General features: G+C 45.5%; 1 protein-coding gene across 1 annotated transcript in view; it reads right to left on the bottom strand.

Annotated features, from left to right (window-relative positions):
- Positions 1 to 15,534, bottom strand: part of Fam160a1 (family with sequence similarity 160 member A1) — an 81,568-nt gene that overhangs the window by 22,952 nt on the left and 43,082 nt on the right. The window contains exons 5-6 of the mRNA XM_032898151.1: positions 5,977 to 6,144; positions 573 to 652 (exon numbers count right to left, since the gene is read on the bottom strand). Of these exons, the coding sequence (XP_032754042.1) occupies positions 573 to 652; positions 5,977 to 6,144 (248 nt within the window). The remainder of the gene's footprint in view (positions 1 to 572; positions 653 to 5,976; positions 6,145 to 15,534) is intronic.

Genomic DNA, 15,534 nt, shown 5'->3' with positions numbered 1-15,534 from the left:
GAACTGGGGACTGCTGAGCCTGTGCCTAACTACCAAGGTCAGACCATCTTAGCTGTCTGAGACTCCCATCCTCAAACAGCAACATTTTGTCCCCCACCTTGCCCCTTCTCTGCTCCCTGCTGTCCTCATGGCTGGAGCGCACTGACTGGACAGTCGCGGAGTAATGCTACTAAAGAAAAGGCTGAAGATTATATTCAAGTGCTTTATATTTTTAAAAGTTGTTTTTAATAACAGGGGTCCCTTAAGAGGGCACCCTCCAAAAGGGTACCTCAGGAGAATGAAGTTCAGTCATGACCCCAAAGAGCTTTAATACTTGCAAACTTTTCCAACGTTCTCCTTATTGTTTTCAGGGACACATTTATAATATAATACAAATGCCCTCACTAAAAACTTTCCATAATAAAACAAATTTACCTTTGGTAAATAACACCAAAAAGATTAAGTTGGCTCTCTTAATAATGTTCTTCCTCAGAGGCATGGCCCTTGTTTCACTTACACTGCCAAAGTGAAACACAACAGTGGTGGTACAGAGGAAACGTTTCTTTCACGAGAACAAAATGACGGGAACTCACCTTAAAACGAGCTGTAACATCACATCTTCACAGTGTAAACCGATGAGAGTTCTGAACAGCGCCAATGACACCACACAAAGCTGGAGACAACACACGGGCCGTGTCAGTGTCACGCAGGTAACTCCACCCCCAACAGGTGATGAAGAACTCAGAATTACAGAACAAAATGGTCTCGCTATCCCTGGCAGTTTTCATAAAACACACATTGCTGCCGGGAACAAATCTATTCAGTAGACCAGTTCCCTAGGGGAAGAGTTGGCTAGGAACCCAGGGCCAGCCTGAGAGATGCTGGTGTTTATATTGTGAATCTGAAAAGATCCGGATAACAAGAGTGTGCCCCTCCAACTCCCGACACACACACACAATCTTCCCCACTTCCTCTTCAGAGCACTTACTGTCCTAAGTGTCTTCAAATATGATACTGGTTATTAACGGTACCGGGCTCACTGGGAAGTACTTATAACCTAGCCAGCTCTCTCCAGAGTTTGTGGCTCCAAGCCTCAATTTCTCTCTTGCTATTGGGGCAAATTTTTCTCCTTGGCTCCATTTTCTGTACTGTCTCTGAGTATGAAAATCTACCTCCCTAAGGAGTTCACTCAAAAAAAAAAAAGTGAATTTTCTTTTACAAACACATGAATTCTTTCAATCTCTATTCCCTAAAAAGGAATAATCAGAGGAAATATCCAATTATAAAACCACTGTAGCTTCTGTATCGTAGGCTGTTGTCAATCTACCAAGCCATTTAAGTAAATTAGACCCTTGTTCGTCGTAGAGGAAAGTAAACACAAGTTTGTATTCTAGGCAGAATGAACTTATACCAGCAAAGGTATTGCTAAGAAATAGCTGTCTTTGACCTGGCTTCACACATCTCCTTTGCTCAGGGTGGTGACAGGCTTAGGCAGTCAGACACAACACACCCCCTCCCATTCAGGGCACTGTGCTCCATGTGGTGGTTTGAATAGATGTGTTTTAATGCCTGGCCCTCAGGGAGTGGCCATTAGGAGGCATGGCCTTATTGGAGTAGGTGTGGCCTTACTGGAGGAAGTGTGTCACCGTGGGGGTGGGCTTTGAGGTATCCTGCACTTAATCTATGCCCAGAGTGACAGTCTCCTCCTGTTGCCTGTGGATCAAAATGTAGAACTCTCAGCTTCTCCAGCACCACGTCTGCCTGCACGCTGCCATGCTTCCCACCATGATGATAATGGACTGAACCTCTGAACCTGTAAGCCGGCCACAATTAAACTTATAAGAGTTGCTTTGGTCATGGTGACTGTTCACAGCAGTAAAACCCTAAGACCTCCCCTTACCTGGTTCGCTTACCTGGAATGCCTTTTCCTGCCTCCTCTGAGACTTAGCCTAGCATCACCTCTCTCTGGGAACCCTTTCTGTTCTTTCTCACAACACAGCCACCCAACATGTTCTCAGTCTCAAATCTTGCTTATCCATTGCCATAGTAACCCCTGCCGATCACTGGCAAGGTGCTTGGCAAGGTGCGTGTTCTTTTAATAACTGAGTTGTAGGAGTTCTTTATTCTATGTACAAGTATTTTATAGGATTTAAAACTTTCCAACTATCCTGTGGATTGTCTTCTCAAATTTTTAGATTTGTTTGTTATTTGAAACTATTACGATTGTACATGCGTGCATGGTGTGTGTGGGCACACATTCCACTGTGTACACGTGGACGTAACAGAACAGCTTAGTGGATGGGTCCTCCCCTCCACCATTAGGTGGCTTCCATGAACTGAATTCAGGTAACCAGCTTTGCATAGTGAGAACCTCTACCGGCTGAGGCATCTCACTGGATCTTCATTTAGACTTGTTTCTGAGATACGGTCTCGCTCTGTAACCCAGGCTGGCTTTCAACGAGATACTTCTGCCTCGGTTTCCAGAATGCTAGGCTCATGGGCTGTGTGTCCACCCACTACATCTCCTTTCCATTTCTTGGTATCCTTAAAACACTAAGGAGCATCACCTGAATATGTCTAGTTTTGTCTAATTTTTCTTTTGTTGCTCGTGTTTTTGGTGTCATCTTAGAAGTAGTTTCTAACCGTGCATGACTGCACAGTTTTTCTCATTTTCTTTAAACCTTGAGTCATTTTGAGTCAATGTTTATCGTATGAGTTAGCAATTCAATTTCATTCTTTTTTCTCATGGTCTCTTTTTCTTTAGTTGTTTTATACATATACATACACACACATGCACACAAACACACATGCACAAGTGTGCATGTGTTCCCAAACACGTTTAGCCCATATAATGTTCCATATATGTGGTCTCAGGGCCGGTTTTTCATAGATTGATTCCTAGTTGTCTCTTTTCCAAATGTGTTGTGGCCATTTTGGGAACTTTGGGTTTCTGTGTGAATTTTAGAATCAGCCTATCAATCTCAACAAAGGCTAATTAGTTTTTTAGTGAAAGAATTCAAACTGTAGATCAGTTTGGGTAATACTTTTAGAGTAGCAATATCAAGTCTTCCAGCCCATGAACATAGAATGTTTTCCCACTTATTTAATTCTTTGATTTCTTCCACAAACATTTGTAATTTTGCACTATGTTTTACACTGCTTTTATGACATTCCTTCCCAATTATTTTATTACTTTTGACATGATTGTAAATGATCTTAATTTGATTTTTACCTGGCTCACGGTGAAGCTTAGTGTTAATTGCCAACTTGACAGAACCTAAAATCACCTGGGAGATAAACCTCTGTGTGTGTGTGTGTGTGTGTGTGTGTGTGTGTGTGTGTGTGTGTGTGTGTGATGTATGTATGTATGTATGTATGTATATATGTGGGTGCGGGTATCATAATAAGCTTGATTGCTATTGGAGAGCCCATCTTAAGTGTGGGCCACAGGCCAGTCTCAACATGCATGCAGTTACCCCTCTCTGTTCCTAACGTGGAGGTGACTGTGACAGCCACTTCAGGCTCCTGCTGCCTGGGCGTCCTACCATGATGACCTCTACTTTGAGATGTAAGCTAAAGTCAACCCTTCCTCCTTCAAGCAACTGTCTTTGTCAGAACATTTTATCACAGTAACAGAAAAAGAAGCGTTAAAACCCTCACTATCACATAAAAATAGAATTGATTTTACACAAAAATTGTCTTTTTGCGGCCCTCTGAATCATTATGAGTTCTAATGGTTTGTTTTAGCTCATTCCTTAGATTTTTTGTTTGTTTGTTTGCATAGAAGATCAGGTCATCTAAAAAGAAGGCAGCTTTAATTTAATCTGGGTCTTTGTTTCTTAATTATATAAACAGAAGCACCGCACCTAAATAATTAATAAGCACACTCTTACCTTAAGGGAACACTTTCTCTTCTAAGTTTTAGTTCTGATTTTCGTAGATCCCCCCTCAGCTTAAGGCAGTCCCCACTGTTCTGCTTCGTTGTCTCTGGAAATCATCCCTCTCCTCTCGGGTTCTGTAAGCTTGACTATGCTTTCCTATCCACCGCAGACGAGCAGTTCGTGGTTTGGTTGCTGGCTGGAACAGCTTTATGCTGCTGAGTGTAACACCTTCAAGGGTCATCCATGTTTGTAACCACTCAAAGGCGCCTCCCCCTTCCCTTGTAATGTCTCGATCGGCTGGTATTCATGAGTATGTTGTTTATCGTGTGCACATCCCTACATACCTGTGGATTCCTCAAACATCTGTCAACGTTGTTTGTAACTTAGACTCACTGTAACCAGACAGACTGCATGAGGTCAGTGCTTTTACATCCTCTAGCCTTGTTGTCGGTTTGGCCTGTGCCTTCCTTGGAGAAGGCTGACCGTGCACCCTGCTGCTGTCAGGTTAACTGTTAAATGGGATTTTTTTTCCTAGTGTAACAGTTTAATTTCCTTAATTTTTTCATATAGTTTTTCTTTATTGGGACAGTGCCCTGCTATGTGGGCCAATTAGCCTCAGGTTTGCAAACTTTCTGCCTCAGTCTCCTAAGTGCTGGATTACAGACCTCTGCCACCATTCGTGCCTCTTGGCTGTACACATATATTATAAATACACACAATACATGTACTTATGTATAATATATGTGTGTTATATGTAATATATATTTACAAACATGTATAATGTATGCAAAATATGTGTGTGTGTGTCTGTGTGTGTGTGTGTGTCTGTGTGTGTGTGTGTCTGTGTCTGTGTGTGTGTGTCTGTGTGTGTGTGTGTGTGTGTGTGTCTGTGTGTGTGTGTGTGTGTGTGTGTATGTCTGTGTGTGTGTGTGTGTGTGTGTGTGTGTGTGTGTGTGTGTGTGTGTCTGTGTGTGTGTCTGTGTGTGTGTCTGTGTGTGTGTGTGTGTCTGTGTATGTGTCTGTGTGTGTGTCTGTGTGTGTGTGTGTGTGTGTGTGTGTGTCTGTGTGTGTGTGTCTGTGTGTGTGTGTGTCTGTGTGTGTGTGTGTGTGTGTGTCTGTGTGTGTGTGTGTGTGTGTCTGTGTGTGTGTCTGTGTGTGTGTGTGTGTGTGTGTGTGTGTGTGTGTGTGTGTGTCTGTGTCTGTGTGTGTGTGTGTCTGTGTGTGTGTGTGTGTGTGTGTGTGTGTGTGTGTGTGTGTGTGTCTGTGTGTGTGTGTGTCTGTGTGTGTGTGTGTGTGTGTGTGTGTCTGTGTGTGTGTGTCTGTGTGTGTGTGTCTGTGTGTGTGTGTGTGTGTGTGTGTGTGTGTGTGTAGTTCTGTGTGTGTCAGATTTTTTCCTTAGTGGCTGCTTTTTTCTTCCAGGAAATTTATCAGACACTACCTTCGACTTCCACTAAATTAGTTCAAACAAAATACAAAGATACTCTTCCTGTGTAGTTCTGTTCTCTCTTCTTCCTCTCCTCGATATTATTTTTAAACACATAGCACACGCATACAGTGTAAACTCAAAGTCGCACTGTTAGATTTTACCTTTTCTTTTAAACAGTGGCTGCAGTGAACCAGATGCAGCCATCGTGCGGCAGATGCACTGCTGCCGTGGGCGCCATGCACCATGTTTAACAGATCTTTGGAGTTGAGCGGAGCTCCGAACTCAGTTTCCTGGACTTTCACTTCAAAACACAACGGACAGAGGGAGACCAGCTACCTCACGCCCTGACCACTGTGCTCCCTGGCTCACCCTGCACCTAAGTCTCTATGTCCTTAGAATCTTGCTCCTTCAGAAGTGCATTTTGCCAGCTCCACACAAGAAAGCATTGACACAGACAAAAAGAGAGAAAAAAGGGGTGTGGGGGGCAGTGTCACCTCCTTAACAAAGGGACACCTGATAGGAAAAAACTGTTATCAAATCGTCTCTCCACAAAGAAAGAGGATAACAGCTGCAGGGGGACTGGGAAGGGAGGGACAGAGAGAGGGAGGGGAATATCGATAATTTCATTCCCCAAACCGTTCTTCTCTGGACTCTGAGCTGAGCACCCCCTTCCTCAGAGGCTCTCCGTACCCGAAAAGGGGTGTTGATTCTGCTGGTGAGGGTGTCCAGGATGTGGACATTCTCGTGTTGGTGCAGTAGGATGAAGCGGAGGAAGATCTCCAGGAGCGCCGGCTCAGAGATGCTGCGCAGGAAGAGGTCCAGGTACGCGGTTGTGGTCATGACCTCCTCCACAGTCACCTGGGCCAAGGGCAGAGGAAGCACAGGTGAGCACAGGGCCAATGGCAGAGGGAGCACAGGTGAGCTTCTTCTCAGACTGACAGAGACCCACCCCAACACCCCACCTCAGCACAGGGACACACACTGCCACGAGAACCGTTAGCTGGAGCCAACCACATGTCTATGGTGCATAACACCCGCCCTGCAGCTCGGGAAGGGGAAGGGGAAGGCAGAGGGGAGGCAGCCATATGCTCCGACAGCTCGAGTCAAAACGCAGTTAAACCCTATAAACGCTTTAGTACATACTCGAAAGTAGTGCGCGAGAGTATGAAAGGTATTTATATGGTTAATAAAGGATTAATTAGAAAGTTCGGTATAATCTGTCTCATTATTAGTCCTTCAATAAACATTTACTGGGATCCTCTAAGTACAAGGCGCTGTAAACGTAAGAGCATTCTTTACGTTCAGGAGACTAAGCTATGGCAAATTTAATGATAATATAATAAATTGCAAAGGAGAGGGGCAGACATGGAGTGCTGCAGATGTTCTCTCAGATGTGTTTCTGGAGAGCAGCAAGCCAATATTTTCATAAATGAGTACTGCACATAAAGCATTATTTACAAAGTGCTACAAGAACTTACTGCTTAATAGAGCAATGGTGACTTTTTTATAGTGCAAATTAAGATTTTCTACCTATGTGCTTTTCCTATATAGAAAAAAATGTCAGTCTTTCAATGAATCAGACCTGAATTGGATTCTTCACAGAGCTAAGGATTGGAGGCTTAAAGCATCAAAATGCTAGCCTTAGGCATTTGTGTATGGAGGGTTTGTGAAGTTGTGTTTGTGGAGGCGAGAGGTCAATGTCAGGTGTACCCTCTGATCACCGTAAACCTTGCGGGTTTTTACTTTGGGGGAAGGGTATCTTACTGAGCCTGCAGCCCACTTATCCCACTAGGACGGTGAACGGCCCTTTGGGAATCCCCCATGTCTGCTACCATAGCCATGAGGTACTGATGCACACTGCGACCTAGCATGTTACATACATGGTAGGGGGCTGAGCTTGGGTCCTTGTGCTTGCATGGCCACACGTCACTCACCAAGTCACATCCTCAGCCCCTCAACTTTGATTCTAAGAGCTACTGCATGCTCTCTATTCTCCTAAAAGCAGATGTCGCAGCTGATCTCAGAGGTCATCGCCAGGTTATTAATATCGCTGCTGGGCACAGAAATATCCACCCTCAAATGCACTGAAACCATCCAATACTCAGCTCATGCTCTGGGGTTCCTTACGCTGCAAACACCTAGCGTCGTCCAGTACACTCCATTCTAAACAAAGCAGATGGCAACGCTGTCTGCGTGCATCTCCTCTTTCTAGTTTGTGTTTCTCCCTCCCTTTAAAAGTGTTCATTGTCCAACCCTCTCTCCCCACTTCCTGCTTCCCTCAATCAAGGTGGGTAGGTAGTAGTGTGGTGGGCTGGGGTGGGGGTGAGGGTGGGGTTGAACATCTCTAGGATGTGCCAGAGACCTGGGATGAGGGAGGCCCCAGAGAGTCGATGAGGGTGACTCTAGCTGAGACTCCTGGCAGTGGGGGATATAGAGCCTGAAGGGGTCACCGCCTGTAGCCAGGCAGGACGCCTAGTAGAGATATAAGGACACAACCCACCCACAAAACCTTCGACCCAAAATTTGTCCTGCCTACAAGAAGTTCAGGGACAAGATGGAGAATGGCCAACTAATGACTGGCCCAACCTGAGACCCATCCCATGGGCAAGAGCCAATCCCTGACACTGTGAATGATACATTTGTAGACAGGAGTCTAGCATAACTGTCCTCTGAGAGGCTCTACCCAGAAGCTGACTGATACATATACAGAGACCCACAGCCAAACCTGGGAATTCTTAAAGCTTGGGAAGTCTTAAAGAGTTGGGGGAAGGATTGAGGGACCCGGAAGGGTTAGGGATGCCATAAAAAGACAAGCAGAGTCAACTAACCTGGACCCTTGGGGGCTGCCAGAGACTGAACCACCAACCAAAGAGCACACATGGGCTGGACCTGGGCTCCACACACATATGTAGCAGATGTGCGGCTTGGTCTTCATACACTTCCCCCTGGAGTGGGGTCTGCCCCTGACTCTGTTGTCTACCTATGGATTCTGTTTCCCTAACTGGACTGCATGTCTGGCTGCAGTGGGAGAGGGTGTACCTAGTTCTTCAGTGACTTAATGTGTCAGGTGCTGGAACGGGGGTGGGGGGGAGGGGAAGGGGAGAGGGGAGGGGGAGGAGCCGTGTGAGAGGAGACTGGAGGGGCTGTGACCAGGATGTAAAGTGGATTAATTAACTAATCAATTAATTAATTAAAGGGAAGAGTGTTCACTGTCACTGTAATGGTACCAAGGCCACTCCCTTTATACTGCATTTCTCTTCTCCTTTTAATTTTCGGCTTTAAAAACCCACAGACGAGTTTAGACTGCAGATATCCAGAGCTCTGGGATCAGTGTAGACAGGCCATGAGCAACCTCACTGTGGATGCAGGCGTGGTGTTCTCGGGTGAGTGGTTTGAGTTACTTTTTATAAGTTATTGGTGCTCAGTTGTGTTCTGGAGAGATGAGTCCAGGTAGGTAAAATATTCCAAATCGGCTGTCTCCTTTCTTTATTCTAATAAATAATGGACTTTATGGTAATGAAGGCCATTTGAATTTACTCTTTCAGAATCTGCTGGAACTCCCATGGGGGCACATCTCTGGAGTGCAAACACCCTCCTTCCTCTTAGCTGTGAGCACACAAGCATTCAGAACAGCACATGACGTCCACTTTAATGGGCTCTCTGTAGCCCAAATATAATAAAGGAAGAGGAATCAGGGAAGCATCGACTCTGGGGAAGGAAACCGCACAGAGAAAGTGCACCTCACAAGCTGCCCTGCCTCTGCGGATAGCTGCAATGGCCTGGCGTGTTCTGCGGTTGCATGGGACACAGATAAGCTGCCCTGCAGTTCACGCCCAGTCACCCCACTGCACACACAAAGCTAGGCACACAGAGGACCTCCTCGAGGGTGAATGGCAGCTACCCGTCAAGGCCAGCAACTGATGTATACCAGAGTTGAACATAACAGTTCTCCCATCTCCTCTGCACCCCAGCTTTGTAAACTGTGGCTGGGACCCCATAAATAAATATGGAGACTGGGAAAAATATGGAATAATAAAGGGATTCTGAATACATAGCCAGCAAAGGAATTTAAAATAAAATCTGTAATCAATCTGAGGTGCTTTTGGCGTGACTCACTCTTGTACTCTGAAAGTTCACTGCAGCCTTGGTTTTAAACACTTACCATGGGGACCGTATGCTGTCATGCCACACAAGGCCAAGAAACTCTGCTCGGATTCTGCACTGGCAATCATTATGAACTGTGGCGATGCTGCCCCGGCCCTTAGGGACGCACCACAGTCTGTCTTAGGAAGGCTGTCAGTATTTCCTGTGTTACCCTCAGCGCGTGAGTACGGCACATTTGGACTGCACTGCGGTAGAACGCTTGCTTACGGTAGACTCTGCCGTTTGAGTTGTTAACGTGAGGTTCACAGAACTCAGAAAATTTGTTAAACTTTTAATCAGCATTAGGTTAGGATTTCTAACAATTTCTGAAACGATCCTAAGCCACCCTGCCACCGCTTTGTGCCATGTATTTATGTGAAGTGGTACTCTCAGAACTGACGATGATAAAATCAAAGCATCAATCAACTCTGAAAAACCCTGAAAACGTTCTACATCCTGCGGCATCAAATATTCAGTCAAGAATTAATATTTTATGGAAAAATAAATAGGACCATTCATCAGCATGCAACTTTGATTTCGTATTAATAAATGGCAAAATTATATGTGTAATAAATAATTGCTCTTATCTTAATTTATTTTAATATGATTTATTAACATAAGCATTTGATTTGCTTATCTATTTTATAAACCTCTGGTAGTAAAATGAACTGTCCCCCAACACCTGGTGTCTAGTTGGCAGTGCCGCTTAGGCGGCAGAGTCTGACTGGAAGAGTCGCTCGCTGACAGCAGGCCTTGGAGTTACAGAACCGAGCCCTGACTCCGCCTTCTCTCTTCTTCCTTCCTGCAGATGCTGTGTGACTGACTCTTCTGCTGCCACACGTCCCACCACGATGGGCTGTGTACCATCCTAACTATAAGCCAAAACAAGGCCGTCTCCCCTCTAGCTCTTTCTTGCTGGTTATGTCACTGAGGAAAATAAAGAGTGAGCCTGTATATCTGGGGTCAGGTAAAACCCGGGCAAAAGGAACTGCGATGAGCAAACACCTAAGAAGTCTCGCTCTACCTGTGTCCTGGAGGCACAGGGAATGGATGCTTTTCCATCTGCCTTTCCTCTTTGCTGTTTCTTTTCTTCTTGTGTGTACTTGTGTGTGTGTGTGTGTGTGTGTGTGTGTGTGTGTGTGTGTGTGCATGCACAAGTGCCTCTGTGGATGAAATTCTACGCGACCCTGGCCCATTGTCCACCATGCCATCCCTTAGCTTTTGGCCCAGGCCTCTCTGCATGAACCAAGTAAACTCTAATAGTCTTCCTGACTCAGCCTCCCAAGGGATGACCTCTAAACTGTAATCCTCCTGCCTCAGTCTCCAAAGCATTACGACCACAGGTGTGTAGATACATTTTTAGTGAGGAGCTCCAAAACTAATGCCACTAAACAGCACTAAACAGAAAGTGACGCTCAGCTACAAACAAGGGGCCCCACTATGCACATCCCCTTAACTACAACATCAGGGTCAGTTGAAAACCTCAACCCAAAGGATGAAGGCAAAACACCTAAGTGGAAAAGAGTTGGGAGTCAGACCATTCCGGATGGTTAGCTTCCTCAGTACCTTACCAAGCGCTGCCAGCCTGGCCTGGCCTGAGAACCCAGAAGCCGCTTTTGCTGCAGCAGCAGCTTCCCCACTGGGTCACACGTGACCTTGCTAAGCTCCAAAGCCCAGCGATCAACTCGAAAGGATCCAAGTCCGTCCTCAGGGGCCAACATGAAAGGGGTGTGGGGCTGCTATTGTTTACTACTCTTAGGCTGGATAAATGAAAAGATTTTATTTCCTTTTAGAAATCAAAGCTGTCATTAATAAGCTAAGAGGATTTAAGGAAGCACTTGGGGGGCAGCATTTACATAACATGCTATAAATATTAACAGCCCAATCCCATTAAATATCACTTGTAAACTCTTTACAGATTGAGGTCACACTTACCTTAAACTAACAGCGCAACGAGGGAGACCTAGCCCCCTTCCTCCAGCTCTTCCCCACTGTATACTTCAGAGCCTTTTATCCCAGAAAATCTTTTTTTGCCCCATTATCATTCTCTCAGAAACTTCTTCTAATCCTCCCAGATAGACAGCGTCCTTAATGAGGATAAGACTAAGAGCCTAAGTGTGATCACTTGAAAGCTAACCATAGCCACAGATGACAGACACTTCGCCTGAGGAATGCGCAATGGAGCCTTCTGCTAGGGCCCAGCGCAGCGTCAGCAGGACGCAGAAGTGGCAGTGGTGAAGGACACCCAGCTGGAACTTCAGAAGGGCCTTTTGCCTCAGAAGGTTATCAGTACCCACCTTGTTCTATAAAGGGTGGCGGGCAACTACCAGCTCACACAGAAATAGCCAGCTATACCAATCTACTTGTCATTCAAATCAACAATGTCTATACACAGGCGTAGGTCGAGAATGCTATTTCATATTTAGGGTAGGGTAGTAATGACTCAAGAAGCATAGTGAAAACTCAAATCCCACCAGCTCCCTAAAGGTAAGATAAAGGCAGCTGTAAACCGCGGAATGCTCCTGCTCCTGCCGCCTAGGCACTCCCCTGCCTGCTCCCAGGCCAAGTGGTAGGACCGAGGCCTGCCTCGGGTACTCGGTTTTGACTAATGTCTAATGTCCTTTGAAGAAATCTTTAGCCACTTCTCCATCTTCCTTTAGGCCTTGTTTGGCTCTTTCTCCATGTCAGCTGTGTTTGCCGGCCCCTTAAAGTTGTGTGTTCTAAAAAATATGTAGCTTGAGACTGCGTGAGTGATTTCAATTGACTGGTTCCCTAATGGTTTAGACCATTTTCAAATAGAAAATGTTAGTGTAGCCTGCGTGTAGTAAGGGCAAGTACTGTTCTGTGGAACTTAGGCATATAGGTTTTGTTAGAAGTACAGACAATCGCGATACGTTATATGCAGGTGCTTTGCTGGTATACCCTGGAATCACGACATGCCCGTGTACAAAAACCTGACTGAGAAGCAAAGCTATCCAACAGACACTGCATTAACACAGTTCTGACCGGCTGTGCCAGCCCCACCTACCCGCCAGGCTACAAAGAGCTCAGGTCTGCCCCTGGCTTTCTGAACAGGATGGCAACTGAATTTACAGTCCTCCTGGTTCTTTCTTATCTTACTCTAGAAGCATCTTTTTAAAATTATACTATTATTATTATTATTATTATTATTATTATTATTATTATTATTATTTCAAGTTTTTCAGAAACGGACCAAATGGGCAGCTTGTTTTCTTTTAAAAAGGAGCTGTATGGATGTCACATTCTATTTCTACAAAGTCAAAACTCTGTCTCAGAAAAAAGAGGCCCAGCCATCATGCCCACAGTTGCCACAGCACGTTAACGTGCTGCGTAGGAGTGAAATTGAGCAGAGAGACACCCTGACCCTACTGTAATCAGCTCTAGTTGGGTGATCCCATTTGCATCTAAATTAGCACCAGAGTCCTCTCCACAACGGCGCAGGTTTATATGTGTCTTGAAAAATAAATTTCCCACCTGCTCAGTGTTTCTTTGTGATGCAGTCGCATTGGGCAAACAGATGGATCTTACCTTCTGTCACTCGGGAGGGTGGCAGGCAGTGGGGGTCAGGTGACTATGACATACATCCTCTATAAAGTAGAAGCCAGCTTTCTTTGGCTTTTTCGCTGACGTCAGAGGAGGAAACTAACTAGCTGGTCCCGTGGGTCGATGATGAGTACTTCTACCTCATGGTTCTAGCCAGTGTGGAGAAACAGGACCAGCAGCAGAAGGGAGACTTGCTACATCACAGGAAACAGAAGCGAGCAGGTCTTTCCTGAACCTATTCTGAGCTCCTTGGCTGCTGCCAGAGAAACAAGCCAATGGCAGCAGGATTGTCCACTGTGGGCAGCCAAGGGCAGCCACTGGACGGCCCTTCACAGCCACCCCTTCTTCTAAGAACACAGACCACCCAGAAACACACTCAAGCACAAAAGGGGAGACAGATAATCTGGTTCCCACCCCAAACTTCAGCCAAAAATTCAGGACAGAAAGCATTCAATTACTGAAGGTCTGAAAACAGTCTGAGCTGATGAATCCTGCAGCCCCCTCCTGTCTCCCTTCTGCTCCTCCACCTTAAGGCCACACAGTGTGCTGATGCCACTGCCAGAGGCAGGCAGAGAAGGACGGAGGTGACATCCAAATCATTGAGTTACGTATTCCCAAAAATAATTTTGAAAGAAAGAAATGAGAGAGAAGGCTACAGTGAGGGCATCTGCAATATATTCTAAGGAAACTACTTTTAAAATAAAAGCCAGTCTCAGCCTGCTTCTGCCTGCATTTACAGGCATTAAAGATGCCAGCCGGGGCAGCACACTCAGTGGGTAAAGTGCTTGCTCCCAAGCCTGACTTTGATCCCAGGAACCCACAAGGGAGGAGGAGAGAACTGACTCCTGCAAGTTGTTCTCTGGGCTCCACACTGGGACAGACACACACAAATAATACATATAATAAATGAATGTGCACACACACACGCACACACACACACACACACACACACATCTGTCTGTCTGTATGTGTCTGTGTGTCTGTATAACTTATATTGCCTGACAGAAGAAGGAAACAGCCCCTGCATGGTGAATACCTCTCCATCTACCCAATGGAAAGTAGGGTTGGGGCACTGAGACACACTCCAGGGGGCAGTGTGGGTCTCTCAAGGCTAGAGGTTCCCTCACTAAGGCAATTCTGGTCTCAGCTGACCCAAACCAGAGGTACACAGATTAACATTGTTCTTTCCGACCACTTCAGTCCCACATATTCCTTCATTATCTGGGATCTGATCAACCTGTTCTCTACACCCCACGCTGTTTTCAATGTAGATAAAGGTGGCCTGCTGTGCATACTGCTGACCGTCATGGACACAGCACCTTCTGGGGTTCCTAACTTCACCCACATTGAAGGAATGGCCAGCCCTCTTCAACAAACATATGTTGAACACATTGAGAATTCAGCACTTAGTGGTGGGGATGGAAAGACAGCCCAAACACTATTTATTCTAAGTGTTGTACACAAAGGCCAGAACACTGGGGCAATCTGAGACCTGGACTTAGATCTGAACCAGGAGTTAAGGAGTCATGTGAGCCTCGGAGGGAATGATGGCCAGCCCTGGACAGACAGTGGACTTCAGAAAGAGCACAGAATTTTCAGGTGGGCAGACTCAGGCTCAAACCTAACGGTTTTTACTGTATGAACTGCACAGTGCCATTTAATCTCTTCCTCCTCTGTAAAATGGGGGTAGTTATTTGTATTTGAGAATTAAAGACAAATGCACAGATAAGACTAACAGGAAAAGTGACTATCGTTTTCTGAGCTGGGGTGTCCATTTAAAACAATCTAAATGAGGGTGTGGTGATCAGGGGTACCGGTTACAGATGAAACAAATTGTGCTTCTCTAAGTGCACTTTAGCAGTGGAGAGAAAGTACAGCAGTTCATACAGAAAGAGCTCTTCTGTCTCCCTCCTCTCCCCTGCTCCCTTGTCAGTACTTTGCAGAATTAGGAGGGGGCAGCAATCAGGGGACTCTAAATGTATCCTAAGAAAGGATGGTCTTACATGGGACACGGGATTCTCTAAAACATTATTTTTTTTCCTATTTGCCATGGGCATCTATTTGCAGATCATTCTAATCCCACAGGACCAGTTAAACAATAATTTAGAGAAGAAATAATGTTTTTATTGCCAACAAACAATGGCCATGTCTTAGAGACCTCTGCTCACATGAGAGGTGCCCAAGCCATCCTTATAACACCAACATGGTTTTGTTTTTCCCTTGCCCATCATAAACCACAAACCAACCCCCAACTCTCTGGAGGAATTAGCAAAGGGCTAATTTCAAAGCTTCTTGTCCGGCACCACATGCATATTATTTATACCCCATAGCTTCAATGTGATTTACCAGACTATAATTTAATATATGATTCAGTATAACTAAACTTCATCTAATAGAGTTTGGCTACTGAGGTACTGCAAGCCAAGAATGATGTCACATGCCTGTAATGCTAGCATGTGGGAGGCCAGGGCAGAGGATGGAGTTCAAAGAGACTAGCCTGGGTTGCATAGGAATTTAGGCCAGCCGATACAGCAAGGAGAA

Source organism: Rattus rattus, chromosome 3, assembly GCF_011064425.1.
Source record: "Rattus rattus isolate New Zealand chromosome 3, Rrattus_CSIRO_v1, whole genome shotgun sequence".
Lineage (NCBI taxonomy): Eukaryota > Metazoa > Chordata > Mammalia > Rodentia > Muridae > Rattus > Rattus rattus.
This window is presented reverse-complemented; position numbering and strand designations above follow the sequence as displayed.